Here is a 16988-nt window from a genome sequence, read left to right on the forward strand (position 1 = left end):
ATAGGAAACTTTAACAAAATTAAATATAAAGACACTGTTCTCCCTCCTTCAAGGTCTTTTCCCAGAGGCAACCACTGGTAGTTGTCTGATATATTCCTAAAGATGTTCTCAGTGTGTAGGAGGGGTAGCAGAGTACAGATGCTGGAGTTGTCCTGGGTGAATGATCCCTGAGTGGGATTAAATCCCAATTTCACCTTGACCTTGGACAAGTTACATATCACTTCAGAGCCTTAGTTTCCTGAAAGTGGGGGATATTGTTAATATCTACCTCTTAGACCTGTCATCTTCTATACAGTTCTATAACCTGCTTTTTTAACCAATTGTATTATGAACATCTTTTAATATTCATTCACATGTGCAATAACCATGCTTCATGACTGTTGCACAGAGTTGCATGGTATGACAGTCCTTATTGAATTATTCCCTTATTGCTAAGATATATACGCTTTTTTATCCAGAAAATATTACTTTTTTATTGGGGTAATTAGGACATTTTCTGGGAGGAGACAACCATTTGAGCTAGGTCTAAGGGTGCTTAGGAATTTGGAATATAATATTGGGCAGAGGGCATTAACAGGCTGGCATAGAAAGAGGCAGGAATTTATTTACTCTTTCAGTAAATATTTACTTAATAAATACTGTGTTTTGTAATAGAAACTGGAAATAGAGTAATGAACTGGAAGAGCCCCTGTTCTAAAGTGGCCTAGGGCCTGGTGATATGCATGTTTAGGGAATGGCTAATAGGGGACTCTGGCTAGAACGGAGGTATATTTAAAGGAGGTACATTGTTGCTAGAGGTTTTTTAAGAGACAGGCCAACAGTGGCAGTGTTCTGCAGCATCCCTGTCTCCCAATGAAAAATTACCAAGTGACTTAACAAAGACATTTGTAGAGGTAACCAGACCTCTGCAGAATTTTGATATGAACCATCCAGCTTAGCTTCACAGTGGCTCATGATTCATACCTGCATTTTGGAGATAGACAACGATACCCAGTCTCATTTGGGGGGACTTTGGGGACAGTTCTGTCACATTATGGATCATCTAAGAAATACAGGGCAGAACGATGGGCCCGGGAGAGTAAAATATCATCTTATGCCTGGAAATTTAGGAGATCCAAGACTTCTTTACTTATTGACTGTAAATCTAATGCTTTATCAGGTCTAGGCTGTGAGCCAATGAAAACATCTGGAGTAAGCTTAAACACATTACTGGAATTGTTACTCTCATCCTCTAAGTAGAGCACCCTACAAACAATTTTTAAACTACCTTAATTTTATAAGGCAGGAGAATGTGGTGTATACTGAAAAGGATAGTAAGGAAGAGAGCAGGAAAGACCAGGGCAGCCTGGGGAGTTGGATGTGGTTGGGTGGGCAAGTGTAGACACCTATTCAGTTTGTTCACTGCAAGCATTCTTTTGTTCCCACTCAATTCTCAAAAACACAGATTTTGTGTACAATCAGCATTTGAAGTGATGAGGAAGAGACTAAATCCAAGGTCAAAGATTCTGCATAGTTAGAGACAGAATAAAGAGATCTGGCAGAAGAGGCTAATTTTGCAGCATTAGTCCAATTCATTGCTATTTTGGATGTTGTTCTGGGAGTGAGGATTTGACACTATGGTCAGAGGCTGTTCCTCATTGGTGTGGTGTCATAAGCATAAACCCCAGACATGGTCAAGGGCTGAATTCATGCCACGGAAGGTGTGTCTACTACTTCTCTGGCACAAGAAATATTGGAAGCCAATAACAATAGGTCTATAGATGGCAGGGTAGAGGGTGGTCCCAGGAAGAGGCAGGCAGGATGTCCAAGTAAATCTGTCAAGATAAAAAATGGTCATTTTTCATCAATTGTGAGCCATATTAGTTGTTGAACAAGAAAGATACAGCACTGAGCAGCATTGTGTGCTGAAGATGGAAGAAACACGACTTTACTATCGTGAATTGCATTGATTTCTTCTCGTGCTACTGTACATATCAGCCCAGGAAGGATGCTGCCGAGAATAATGGAGAATATTCTACAAGCTACAGTGAAAGCCTACATATAAAATTCACATTTTACTAAGTCCTTCAAAGAAGGAAACTGTGGCAGGCAATAAATCAATCATGTTATTAAAAAGCCATTGGCGCTTACACAAAACCTACATTTATACATCTATCCACCTGTATTCCTGCCCTGGCTGTCCCCGTTTCCATAGCTGTCTCGAATTGCTTACAGATAGGACGGCATTGTGGTTGATTCTCTTATTTCTGAAATGGAAGTGATGTTTATTCTCCAGTTGTAACACAGTTTGACTCATACGAACTTGCTACTATTTAACCATTTATGGCATATCAAGCTCAGTGGTTCAACCTAATAGTTTAGAGATACTAACACTCACATGGATGGAGAGTAAGTTTCTAAATTTGAAGTCTCAATGAGTCTGTAAAGGTAAACTTGTGAAAGATTGTGGCATTAACAAGTCTAAGTAAGCAAAAGTTGAGTAAGGAACTTTCCTTTATCATTATGGTCCTAAGCACTTGTCTTAGATTTTTCAGAAGACCAATGATGTAAAAACCCAGCTACAGTGAATTTGTCATATAGTAGAATTTATATATTTTAGGAAGAGAAGTTAACCTGTGGGTAAATTACAGAAAAGTAGCATTAATTAAAAATAAGTAAGATCAAGTTCATAAAGTCAGAGTTAATTAAAAGTCAAAAGCTGGAACTGAAAAGTTAGTATAAAATTAAACATGAGTGACAGCTCTCTTTAAAAATAATGTTTTTACTGAGGAAAATAAGTTTTTAAATTCTTACAATTAATCTTTTTTACAGGCTAAGGCTTCGTGTGATCAGTGATTTGAAAACTAAAAGATCTCTATTCTGCTAGTAACAGACTGCTGGAGAGGTCTAATGACCCATAGCTTTGTAAATCCTTCAGTTACACAGGAATGAATTAAGACTGAGTTAAAAGGTACCTTCCTCCTGTGAGATTAAATGTATGAAGGAGGAGTGATTTCTAAATTAGTAAACACAGTGACATGAACCTGAGCAAGCTAGCCTTGTCTTCACTCTCGGTCTCCCCGTCTGCAAATACTGACTGTCCTCATCCATAGATAAAAGAGCTACCAAAATGAGTGGGCAAATAAACAGTTGTAAAGTTCGGCCTTTGTCAGCATTCACCCGCCCACCCTAATGTCTTATTCATCACGGTGGTAGGAGAGCAAGTTTTATTTGGGGTAAGCTGAGGAACTGTGCATTTAAATTCAAGCTTCTTCATACTTCTAATGAAATAGATCTAATTCCTAATATAATTTTTCAGATAGTTTAAGGAACTGTCTGTTAGCATAAAAGCTTAGTTTCCTCATTTGCTCTCAGGGGAGATAATCTGTGCTCTTATTCTCTTGGATCAGAGGGAGTTACTTAGCATGAACATGGTCAGGCTTGAGCAGAAGGATTTGCATTTTAAATAAGACAAATTTCTATGGGGAAACTTATGCAATGGTGAATAACATATTAAAAGACATTTATAAGGGAGGAAAAAGCAACGTATTCTTTAAAATTTGTTTTATGCAAGTTGTACAATCAGGATGAGTTTAGAAAACTCAGTTAAACTTTTTATAATGTTAGTAATATTTGTGAATGTATCTTAAATTAATTAAAATTGAAAAGAGAATCCTTCCTTTTTATAAGAATTTAATAGGCAATGACTGTTTAAATTTATAGTCCAAAAAAAAAAAAATCAAACTACGATTTTAGTGACCCCCTGGTTCAACTTGTATTTTGCAGATAGTACTTCAGGTTATTTTGCATAAGTAGGAAACTTAGACCAAAGGCTTCCATCCTTTATAAATGAGATGCTTTCAACTGATTTTTCCTTAAACCGACTTAGAAATTTTGTTATGGTTAGTAATGGTTATGATTTTCTGCTACTGCAATTTGATTCTAAGACCTTGCAATCCATTACCTTATAAAAGTCCTATTTTCCTTGATGCTTTATTCTAAAATTCTAAAATTACATTCTTTTAACCAGCTTCTTTAGTGAAATTAATGTACAATGCAATATTTTTCTTCTTTTCTAGTTTTTCTGAGGTATAATTGGCATATAACATTGTGTAGGTTTAAGGTACACAATGTGTTGATTTGATACACTTATATATTGCAAAATGATGACCACGGTGGTGTAGCTAGCACCCCATCATGTCTATTTCTTTTTTGTGGTGAGCTACTTCTATTTCTTGAGGTGTGAGAAATACATGACTGATGGATTCATTGTTATACTGACAAACTCCCAGGACCAAAGTCACCTTTCATACATCTCTGAATCAAAATGTAATGTTAAACTGTAGGGACTATCCCCCAATGTGATAACATATTTTCTTATTTGAAAATTATTTCTATTAGCCTTTTGTGGCACAAATGAATGAACTTTCTTAGAGTATGCATGGAGAATATAATGCAGGTGCTACATGATAAAAATAAGTGTGCAAGCATATCTCTTGCCTTTATGAACTGTAGTGGGAGAGACTTTCTGGTAGCATCTTTCTCTCTTTTTTTTTTTTTTTAAGATTTTATTTATTTATTCGACAGAGAGAGAGACAGCCAGAGAGAGAGGGAACACAAGCAGGGGGAGTGGGAGAGGAAGAAGCAGGCTCATAGCAGAAGAGCCTGATGTGGGGCTTGATCCCACAACACCAGGATCACGCCCTGAGCCAAAGGCAGACGCTTAACTGCTGTGCCATCCAGGCGCTNGAAGAGCCTGATGTGGGGCTCGATCCCACAACACCAGGATCACGCCCTGAGCCAAAGGCAGACGCTTAACTGCTGTGCCATCCAGGCGCCGCTGGTAGCATCTTTCTTGATGAAATTATTTTTGTGACTTTCTGAAGGAAGCTGGTGTGACATGACCTCTCATGGATGTGGAGGTCAGACATAAAGGAAACGGGAAGAGCTCAGGGCACTGGGTCTTGACTGTCAATTCTAAAGCACCACTACTTGAGACGTTTATAACTTTAACCGGATGTAAACCACAAGAGTATAAAATGAGAAAAAGAATTCTACACAAATAGGCAATGAATCAGGTGACATAACAGCCTTTTTCCTGTCTCTCATTTCTTTGATAGTTTTCCTTAGGAAAAATCTACCATTGTTTAATTTTTTTTCCTGCTCCATTATAAATACTTGTAACTGATTCTCTTATTGTCAGTTTTTTTAAAATAAAATAACCAGGATTTTGAGAGGGCATACTTTTAAAAGCAGTTGATTGCTTCAGAGTCAAGAAGGAAAAATACTAAAAGTACGAATGAACAAAAAATTTCTGGAATCACTGAATTGACAGAACTATTTTGTCACTTGGTATTGAAGTTGCTTATTCTGGGTAATGTGTATCTACTGCTTGGGCAACTGTTAAAATAAACAAAACTCCTGGAGGCAATAAAGAGCATTTAGAATGTACTTAGTTGAAATGGAGATTCTAAACATTTAAAGCATTGTCTCCCAGGCCATTAATAGTGAGATGTTGTTTGGCCTTGCTAAAGGGTATGAAGGAAGTAGGAGATCACATCTGGCTAAAAATTCAGCTCTGAGAGCACTTACCTTTAATAACATAATCTAAAATTATTGCCTTCAACTATTATGGAAGGGCAAATTAAAGTGTGCATAAACTCCTCCATGATCATATTGTAATGATGGGGAAATTATTATACAGATGGTCCCTACTTGACGATGATTCGACTTAACGATTTTTAGACTTTATGAGGGTAGTGAAAGCAAAATCCATGCATTCAATAGAAACTTTTTTTTTTTTCAATTTGGAATTTGGATCTTTTCCTGGGCTACCTGCAGCGCATTGTTCTCCCATGATACTGGGCGGCATCCGCTGCTCCCAGTCCACCCTGCAGGCAGGAGGGTCAGTAGCCTTACACTTACATTCTTACCATTCTGTATCCATACAGCCATTGTGTTTGTCACTTTTGGTATGGAAGTGAGTCCGTTACATGAACTATTCAACACATGGTTTTACAGTGGGCTCTGTGTCAGATGATTTGCTCAACTGTAGCCTCCGATGCATGTTTAAGGCAGGCCAGGCTGAGCTATGATGTTTGGTGGGTTAGGTGTATTCAATGCATTTTCAACTTAGGATATTTTCAACTTCTTTGGTTTTACTGGGACATAATCCCATTGTAAGTCAAGGAAGATCTGTACACAAACTACAACCAAGTATCTTTATAAATGTTACATGGCCATCTTAACAATTTCATACTTGCAAGAGATTTTTTCCCCTTTCTATTTTGATAAACTAAGTTGTCAAAGTCAAATCATTTCCTTCTTGGAGAGTTTTGCCAAAACTGCTTACCAGCTTTCATCTTTAGAAAATGAAGTTTGTTAATGGGACGAGTTCAATTGTTTACATTTCAAATAATGGTATTAATGTTTATAAAGCACTCTGACTTGATAACTTGTTGACTCACAGTTTGTAATTGTGAGCTTTCTAGGCCTGGCAAAGTCTTTTGTTTGGGAAATTCCTGTCAATGGTTGTCATCTCTTTGGGGAGGTTTCCACATACTTCTGGGTGGTTAAAACCAGGAGTAGTGGAAACTACAGTGCATTCTTCACCAAATCAGAGAATCTCTCTCCTTTGAACACCTTGGACTGCATTTAAAAAAATTGTACTGTCAACAAATTTTTGAGGCAGAGGGAGGAAGTCCGGGTGACCTGACAGTCAACGAGAGGTGTGGGGTATCCATGAGCACTGTGCAGCCAGAATACGAGAGCTCATTGCGAAGAGTAATGAATGTGCTCCTGAACAAAGGCGACATCATGCATGATAAAGCAGCAGTTGCTATTTGCCTTTTAAAGCTTTTCTAGCTCAAATGTGTTTTATTGATAAGTTCAAAGGCATATTTTGCCCTTGTTGGGGATAACTCACTTAGAAATGTCATTTGAAGTCCCCATCAGCTTGGGTGAGCTCCTGGGTAGCAACTTTATACGTAAAAAGTAAAGCAAGGAATTCAGGTTGGGCTACTGTCATCAGTCAAATGGGATGATTTCAGACAAAAATAAATGAAGTTGGATTTTTACAAGTGGCTTGATTTTTTTTTTTTTTTTAAGTTTGGGTATCTATTGCTGCATACAAATCACCTAAGTATTTAGTAGCTTAAAGCAACACACTGTCTGAGTTTCTGGGAGTCAGGAAGCCAGGTGTGGCTCGGGTGGGCACCTCTGGCACAGGCTGTCTCATGGGGCTGCAGCCAAGGGGGTGGCGAGGACACAGTCACCGGAGGAGCTGTTTCCAAGCGAACTCATGTGGCTTTTGGCTGGTGAGGGCTGGCTACTGGCTAGAGACTTCAGTTCCTTGCCATATGCCTCTCCCTGGGACAACTCACAACAGGGCAGGAGGCTTCCCTCATAGTGAGCAAGGGGAGAGGCAGAGGGGCAGCTGGGACAGAAGCCACCATGCAGTATCTCTATACTTTTATGGTTTCTGTTTGGTGGGAGCGAGTTTTTAGTTCCAGCCCATGTTCAAGAGCAGGGGATGACATCCTGGCGTGACAACCAGGAGGTGGCGATTAACTGGTGACCATTTGGAGGTCACCTATCACCCTGGGTTGTCCTTGTCTTCTCCTTAAGCTCTTTGGACTACGCTATAAATAATGATAACTGAAGATTGTGATGTGGGAAACCAAGAGCGGGTTTCGTTCTCCCCCTCCAAAGTTAATCTTTGAGAATTTCCTCAGTAAACACGTTTCCACCATGCATAATATGAAACCTTACAGAATGAGGTTATAAAATGGAAACAGCAAGATACATACAAGAGTGTTGGAGGGCAGGCTCCCGCTCACTCACTGAGCCCCTGAGGGTTAACTAGGGACAGGGTGGCCAGGTGAGGACATGATGTCATGCTGGGGCCATGATGCTTCTAATGATAGTGCAGCCTTGGGAACTAGACTCTCAGGCTCAACCCAATGCCTGGTCCCTTATTGCGCTTCGTGCTTTTTCATGTGTCAGACGAGAGTGATGACAGTCTCTATAAAGAAGGATAGTAATAGTAGGAGTTAATGTACATGAAGTGTACCCAGCAGGGCTTGACACAGAGCAAGCACAGTGTTGTAAGCTAATACTGAGATAAATTAAAAGCAGATGGGTCCTTGAGAATGTTCTTTAAAGTGCTACAATCATACAAGTGAGTTCTAGTTTAGTTTTACCCAGAAGTACTCAGAATTAGGTAACATTGCTGTGCAATACTAATTTTCACGTTGCAAAAACACCCTAAGACTAAAAAGAAAGAAATATTCCAATTGATTAGATGTTTGTTTATTGTTGTTGAAATGTCAGCTGTGATGTTTTTATGCGACCAGGCATGCTGTGCACCTTGATACCCTGATTTCCTTCCCTGATGCCCTCACGCCTTTTCATTCCTTTTCATTCATTGTTTCACTGTTCATTCCTTGTGTAGGCATACGCAGCTCCTGCCTTGGGTCCTGGCGATAGCAGAGATGCTCACAGGCATCCAACCAAAGCCTGCGACACTGAATGACAAGTGTTCTGTAAGAGCACCAGGGAGTGAAATGCATCTGTTTGGGGAGTTTGTGGACATGGACCATGACCCAGAAAAGGAAACTTGTAAGCTATGTAGTGATATGCCTGATGAAGGAAGGATGAGAAGGTGTTGGTCCAACTAGGAGTGGGCACAGAGGGAGCGGTGCCGGCAGGACCTAGAGGCAGGATGCAGCAAAGCATATGGAAGATGCTGGCTGTTCAGTTAGGCAGAAGCGCAGAATGCAGGGATGCACTGGTGGGGCATGGAGCTGCAGGTGGAGGCCGGAGCCAGGCTTGCAGCCTTGAACGAGGGTGAGAACTGGCACTCAGTTGACACCTCAGAGTTATAGCCAGCGCCTTCGGATCCCCTGCAAGGTCCACATGATCTGCCCCCATCCAGGACTCCACTGGTACCCCAGCTCACTGCGGGGCTGTCTGGGGCAGGTCACAGATTAGGCCCTCTTCTGCTCCAAGGCCCCACCCGGCACCCTTTCCCGTAGAGGCTCTGTCAGCTGGCTCACCTACCTCACCTGTTGACCCACATCTCACTTTCTCCTTGGCAATGGTCTACTTTCAGTGCTCCTATGAATGCTGCAGTCAGTCCTCCTCACCCCCAGTATCCCCTGCTCCCCCTTTCCCTGCTAACTTCACAGTGCTTGTCTTCTAGTGTTCCTTGTGACTGACCTTTTATCGTGTTTGTTGTTTATCATATATCTCCCCACCGTAATGTAAGTTCCCAGAGGTAGAAAGGATCTCTGTGGGTCCCAGCACATAGTATATGCTCAAAACATATTTGTCAACTGAATGAATCCCCACTATCTTTGACTTGTTTTTAAGGAGTTTCCCCTATGGGTGGAAAATAAGATGCAGAAGTAAAAGAAATATCTAGAAAGACAGTTCCAACATATTAAAAGAGAAAGGGTCTTTCTGTTTGTGGCTTCCCTCCTTCCCCAGGACACCATGCCTCACTTTGCTCTACTGTGTCTCTGATTGCTGGCTTCTAGAGTAAGTCACCAGAAGCAAGGGCTAGGGGCTGGAGTATGCCACACTCCTGCTGTTCAAATGCTGTCTCAAGGTCAGCACTTCTTGATCTGGTCTCCCTGTCCAGGTACCATGTCTCTTTCCTCCATTTTCTCTCCTACCAACTTTCCTTTCAACATTTTTCCACCTGCATCATCATTAACAGATTTCCTCATCCCGCAGACTCATACTCAGACCTTCTCATCTTTGGTTTTTCTTTAGTCATCTAATAAATTTATTTTTTATTGCTATAATGTGCTCATTTTCTTTCTGCATGGAACACTGCACACTTTCTCCTCCCTGGATAATAATAAGGATGCTTATGATAAATGCTTGTGTTTTTGAGGGCTTCCTGTGTATAAGATGCTGAACCATAGGTATTATTATATATCATTCTATTTATTCCTCAGAATGAGTCTATGAGTGAGACACGGTTATCAGGTCCGCTTCACAGATGGGGAAATGGGAACCTGGAAAGGGAAGGCACCCCCTTGGAGCAAATCTCTGGAGTTCTAGCTCTAATATAAGCAATATAGAAGGAGGAGAGTGGGGTCGGAAGCCTGGCAGACCCAAGGTTAATTCTAACTCAGTCAAGTCCTAGTTGAGAGTTTCAGGTGAATGATTATGAATCTTTCTGAGCCTGAGTGTTCTTACTTACAAAATGAGGATTAAATGAGATAATTTGTGTAAAGCCCTGCCATGGAGCATTGAGCAAATCTTCTTCTTCTATTTTTTTCTCTTTTTTCTCCTCTCTTCCATGGCCAGCCTTACCTGAACACCCCAAACCCTCACCAATCCCATTGCCCTCTATATTTCTGTAGCAATTTTAATTTCTCCAGCTTAATTTATGACTTATTTATGGGTTGCCTCCATTCAGGTATTATATGGGTGTTGCCTTCTTGGTTAGATTTTAAGAGCAGGGGCCACGCATTTTAATTCTTCATTTCTCATGATGCTCAACATAGTGATAACCACAGCATAAAATCTCAGACTTTACTTGCTAATTGACATACCTACCTAGGTCACCATTTGATCCAGCGGTCCCTGATGCAGTAACCCACTCAAGCCTGTGCACACTGGTCCCAGCAGCCTGCCATTATTACTGACGTTCCCTGTCTCTTCTCTCTTCCCAATGCAGCGTGTGCGTTCCGGTACAATGGGCTCTCCTTTGTCTACCTCATCTACCTCTTGCTCATCCCTTTGTTCTCAGAACCAACAAAAGCGACGATGCAAGGTAAGAGATGTTTACTGTTCCCTACCATGCTCTGAATGCATTTTGCTGGGCTGCTTGGTTTGTGTTTATCTGATGGGTAAGATGCTGTCTGTGCATCACGTTGGTCCAACTAGGAGTGGGCATCAAGCATTTGGGCAACTGCAAGTTGAGTAGTGTGGAGCTTGTTGGTGACATGTTTTTGTCACTTACACAGCTATCCTCCCATACAAGTTCCCAAGTCGGTCTTGATTGGTAGGCTTGCAGTGTATCTGGAACATTTTGGCTAGTTAAGATGAACTCAATGTATTTTCAATAAAATAAGGCAGAGGGTGGAGCAACATTGGCACATGCTTTGCATATTGGGTTGCTGGGGAGAATGTGGCAGCAAGCAGAAAGGAGGCAGAGCATGGTCTTACATTTCAAGCTATGTAGCAAGAGAACTGGGTAATACCAGGTCCCAGTCATGCCTTGTTTATACATCAGCTGAGATCTCTTACATATGCCTCAATCAAGTACTGAAAGAGAGTAATCTGAGTCTGAGGGATAGTTTCTCAAGCATGTCACTGCAAAATTTTAGATCCATTTCCCATTGCTCTGCATGAATCTGCAGGCATAGAAAAGAATGTGACTGTTTCTTCTAAGGCTCTAATTAAGAAGCATGGTCTGGCTTGTAAATTTATATATCTGAGGTTCTTCCACACGTATAAACATTAAACCACACCAAATCAATTTAATAGTTTAGTTTTCCAAACAATACCATCAGAAACAAGATGTGCCCAGTGTCTTAGGTGAGTGTGATGGCCGTATATTAACCTGGAAAAACAAAAGGGAGTTGTGTTTGACCCCCACCAATGGAGTGGCATGGGAACGGCCATTGGTTGTTGTTGTCAATTTATGGTGGTGATTCTTCAGGAAAAGAAGTGAAGAATTGGTGTTTGTAGAACAGCAAATAATGGCTCTGTCTTTCCCGTTCTCCCCCTTAACTATTGCATTTATAATGCGTACTGTGTTTCCTCATCTGAATAATTAGGACTGCACACGCTAGGATGACTTTCCTGCCTGAGGGAGAACCTAAGTGACAGCTCTTCTAAGTCACTTAGATCCTTAATACATAAAGTAAAGACGAGCTAGAGAAAAGTGAGTGTGTACAAATCCACATCAAACCTCAAAATCCCTGCTCATGGGACCACACCCTCATTCCGACAGTTCAACATTAACAAAGACATTGAAACGGTAGTTTTGGGCCTCAAAGCCAAAATTATTATAGCATACAGGCAGCTTGAATGTCATGGCTTGGAGCTCATGTTTCCAAAAAAAAAAAAAAAAGTATCATACACATTCGCAAGAAAGTGCTTTAAAAAGGAGCACTGGTGTAGATGCAATTAAATTATCCCTTCCTTTTATATCAGGGTGTCTGCTTATTGTTTTATCTGGAATTCAGGTAATGGGGTCTTCCCCTTCAGACTTAGAGCACAGCACCTGGCTTTGCCTTCTTCCCAGCTAACCAGCCCTGCTTTCTGTCGGGCTGACTCAGTCTCTGTAGGAGTTGGTGTGCAACAATGTCCCAAGCATGGGACAATCACCCCATTGTATACCCGGGTGCACCAGGGACTGATGACAGGAAGATCAGAGGTGAAACATAAAATCAAAAGCAAATGGCAGCTCTTCTCTATGTAAAGAAATATCCTGAGTTAACAAAATGTGACAAGGTCAGCGCACAAGCAAAGCACAGTGAGCACCCACACATGTCTGCTGGTGCTGCTCCTAGTGCTGGAGACGGAAGCACAGGGCCCAAAAGGGAAACTCACAGGCATCTTTTCAGTTAGTATTATGGAAGCAGAGTTGTGATTACTTTCCTCTTTCCTGCATTTCAGTGCCAAGAAGCATGACTGAGAGTCAGCGGAACCTCATTTATTTATTTATTTATTTATTTATTTATTTATTTATTTGAGGGTATCTAGGAGAGAATGTCCCACACATTTTTTCCAAACACGTAGGACTCACAGTCCAGGTCTTTCTAAGGTCTGTGTTTTTAGATAACCCACGCTGGGCACTTCCGGCGGCGCACAGTCCAGGACGTCGAAGCCCACTTGGCATGGACGCAAGGAAGCAATGGGTCTGGAAGATTGGTCGCGGTGTGGCTTTTTAGGAAGACTCGGGTTCACACATACTCAGGCCTTCAAGTTCATGTTCACACACATTTCTCATGAATCGATAAGAAAGTACATTCTCAGACTGAAAGAGCTGTTAGCAATCTCCTTACCACCTGCTCGCAGACAGTCCGCCTGAAATCTAGATGCATTCAGACTGCCTCTGGAGCCATATGCGCCTGCGCACATTGCGGGGACCCTGTAATGACATAGACCCCCCTGAGCCAAAAGTGTGGTGCAGATGTGTAAAAGTTACTCCGTGCCCCTCTGCCCTGCATTTGGTGTGTTGGATTTATTTTTCTCTTGTGGCATTATTTTTCCTCTAAGTATATCCATAGAGGGCCTAACACACAGAGAATTTCCCAGTTGTAACTTGGAGGGTGTTCCTGTGGCTTCATTCCTGGGATAGTTCTGAATGTAAATCGCACTCTCTCCACTGTTGTTGTTTAAGACAAGGTTGTCTACTTATTTTGATCTCAGCGCCCCCCGCAGCACCCAGAACATTGGAGTGAAGATTGGCTGTAAGTCTGGAAATGACTGCGTCCTGAAGGAGGGAACATCAGGGGCAGGTAGCAGTTATATGCTGAAATGTTATCAAGTTAAAAAGAAAAAGAGTATGGATGGTGGCTTGGCAGCTTACTCGTGGCCTCTTCTGAACCATTGAGTCTAGAATCGGAGGAGCTTTCAGGAGTCATGGAACACGTTCCATACATGCTGTTTCTTCACAATCACTGATGGGCCAGGGAGCTACCAGTCTCCCCGGGAGGTCTTAGGCAGTTCTCTCTTGAATAGACCTGAAGTCCACCTGACCGCACAAGGATACCCAAGCCATAGTAACCAACCCAGAGCAATAAAGAAAGAATTAACAGAGACTGGAGGATTATAGTCATTAGAAGATTTCATAATTAGATTATAGGAATATTGTGATGGGATTGGCTTCAACTACATCGTTTTGTGGGTCTTTTATAAATCTAGGATTTTAGAATTCTTGTTTTTCTAGTAAATATTTTCAAATGTGTAATTACCTTAGTAGGATTGTATCAATCAGGGCCCAACCAGAAACCACAAGCCACCCTAGGTACTTTCAGAGGAAACGTGATGGAGAGGGTGGGTTACCAGAGATGGTGAAGAGCCAAGAAGTCAAGAGGAAGGTTGGGGGACTTAGATCTGGCAGAGCAGGGAGGAATGGGGGGAAGAAGAGAGGGCATGAGCAGAACTTGGAACCAAGAGCCACCTGTGCATCACTAGAACCACAGGAGGCGGTCAGGGAATGGATCTGTGCAGACAGGCTGTGATTAACGCTCTTCTTGTTAGTCAGGTGAGTCAAATGAGACCGTTTCATGTTCATTGTCAGTAAACTGCCTATAGCTTTTCAAATGTTGGGGGTGGTGGTGGAGGGGCTCATCTTTCCCTTCATTCTGTCCCCTGGAGGCACTTCCCCTTTTCAGAATCTCCTCTAGGCCACCATGTGCTGGAAGCTGAGGTGGAAATTTGGAATCCCCTCTGAGGACTGAGGCACCCCTTCTCCAGCCCCCAGGAGGCCTTGTCTATAACAGTGCATAGTGGAATTTCTCCCTGGGAATTGGTGGCTGAAGGAGACTACCACACACACACACACACACACACACACACACACACACACGGGTGTGCACACTCAGCCCATGGAGAGCAGGGACCTTTGATCTGCATTGGTCAGTGTGCAATTAGTTCCCTCAACAAGACCCTCACCTCTATTCTTGCCCTTTGAATTTCCCAGGCCAGTCATATTTTGGAGCAACGTGTCCCCTGAGCTCACAGGGTGTCTCTTGCAAGCCACTCTCATTAGGCTTGGAGATCTTTCTACAATATCTAATTTTCTCGGCTTCTCCAACATTCTCTCCTGTATCCTCCATGGGGCAAGGAACCACAGTTTGAAAACAAACATCCTTTGCCATGGTATTCATTGGAAGATGAGGGAGGCTTGGTGCCTCAGCTTTTTGGGGTTGCACCTGAAACTGAGCTGGAGTCTTATTTTAATACATTTATTTATTGAGTCTCTTTCTCTTTTAATATGTAAAGTTCAAGATGGGAAAGATTTTGCTGTTTTGTTTACTACTGCATTTCCAGGACACAGAAATGATGTCCAGTGTATAGTAGATGGTTAGTAAATATTTATGAGATGAATGAATGAATGAATGAATTTATTCTCAGAGTCCTGAATTTTAGCAGCATTTATAAACACAGCTATAGTCCTTTGCTTGCCTCAATATCCATAATAGCAAACATCATAGAACAGTTTACTGCATATGACTGTTCTTTGGAGACAGAAGCTTAGGGTAGAAAGGGCCATGGGATTTTGCTATTTTCTATTTAATTGGGATCAGAGGATCACGAGAAATTCAATAAATCAAGATGTTTTATGCTCTTATAGGCATTTTATTTAAGTATATAGTATTGAAGGAAGAGAAATAAATCTTTTTCTGCTGCTTACCTAATGGCGTGCTTTGCATTCAGATTGAGACTGTACTCCAATAAAGATGAACTAATATATAATTAGCTGCAGGTGGCCCAAACATTCAAAGTTGAGGAGCTGTTAAGTTCCTTAACAGGACACACATTCCCTATACCTTATGGTATATTGAGTGCACCATGTCCACCTACATGGTGGAAGAGTTGGATTTTGTTTGGATGGAATATAAGTAATAAAACATGAGATATGGAAGAAGACCATGGTAAATATTCAGTATATACTGGCTAATAATAATATTATTTTGAAGAACAACATCATTACTTTGAACATCAGAATGAGCAAGATTTAGAAATCTCAATCTCATGTGCGTGACCATCGCCAATATTTACATCAGGACTTACCCTAGTGCTTTCTAAATATCTAGCTAAGAATTAGATGATTGCCAGGGTTTCTTGCTAAATAACATTTAAGTCAAGTAACCTGTTAATAGAGAGCCAGTAGCTCTACCTATTACGTACATATTATTATTTGGTTGCATGAACTAGTTTAATTCTAGCAACGACCTTTTGAGGGAGCTGCTACTATTATTAAAAACTGTTACCAAAAATCCTTACAGACAGAGACTGAGTTCCAGGTGAGTTGAGAACAAGGCCCTAGGACACACAGGTGCCATGTGGGTGGCTGGACACTCTTAGCTACTGTGTTGTTCTGACTCATGCCCAGGACAGGTCCTCTGGAGATTTGCGAGGGACAAGGGAAACCTAGTCATTTAATGAATACTTGATGGCTGATAGATTACCAGGCCCTGGTGTACAATGGTTTGGAGAAATAGTTTGAGTATATTTAAAGGAGATACTTGAATTTGCATTGGTGAAGATTGATGATATACATGTTATGTTATATAGAAATTACATCTTGCTAAGTGTGACTGGTCATTTCTTTCAACAACTATTAATTGAAAAGCACCCTTCACACAACACTGTGTTTGGATTTGTGGAGGATAAAAAGGAGAAGAAAACAGGGTTCTTCACTGGAATAGCCACCCAAACACACGGATATTATATATCTCACTGAATGAGATAGCCTCTTGCAAAGAGGTCATTGGAAGCCATATGCTTATTCAGTGATGCTGTCATTTCTCTAAACTTATCTCGCATTACTTCCTTGCAGTTGCCTAAAGAGTTTGCCTTGAGTAGGCTCAATGGTTGCAAGCCACTGTCCTCTTAAGGTGGGTCTGATATGTACAACACTGGGTGTCAAGTTCAATGGGGAAAAAAAAAACTGATGATGAAATTAGTCATGCCAATTGTAGGGGGAAAAAAAAGATAAAACCCAGAGTATTTAATATAAACAAAGTATCTGAAGGTCATCCTTCATTATAAGTGAGGTTTAAAATTTCTTTGAATGAGAATACAATTGTTGATACACACAAATGACAAATACACATGGAGCATCTTTCCGTGATGGATATACGTACATGTAAGGATATATTGGCTCTAGGATGTCATTATGAAAGGAGATACCCAAACGAGAAGGCAGAATCCTGAAGGAAGCAGTGATTAACTCGATTTGCTCTGGAATCTTGACTATGATAGTTAGGCAGTGCCTACTTGACCCAGACCAGAGAATCAGATGTAGTATC

At 41.2% G+C, this 16988-nt stretch overlaps 1 protein-coding gene across 1 annotated transcript in view; it reads left to right on the forward strand.

The window, feature by feature from the left end:
* The first annotated feature begins 8762 nt into the window (after window positions 1–8762).
* PIEZO2 (piezo type mechanosensitive ion channel component 2) overlaps window positions 8763–16988 on the forward strand; it is a 351612-nt gene continuing 343386 nt past the window's right edge. Inside the window, exons 1-2 of the mRNA XM_034642188.1 lie at window positions 8763–8826; window positions 10673–10768. Of these exons, the coding sequence (XP_034498079.1) occupies window positions 8763–8826; window positions 10673–10768 (160 nt within the window). The remainder of the gene's footprint in view (window positions 8827–10672; window positions 10769–16988) is intronic.

This window comes from Ailuropoda melanoleuca, chromosome 14, assembly GCF_002007445.2.
Source record: "Ailuropoda melanoleuca isolate Jingjing chromosome 14, ASM200744v2, whole genome shotgun sequence".
In the NCBI taxonomy this organism is placed as follows: Eukaryota; Metazoa; Chordata; class Mammalia; order Carnivora; family Ursidae; genus Ailuropoda; species Ailuropoda melanoleuca.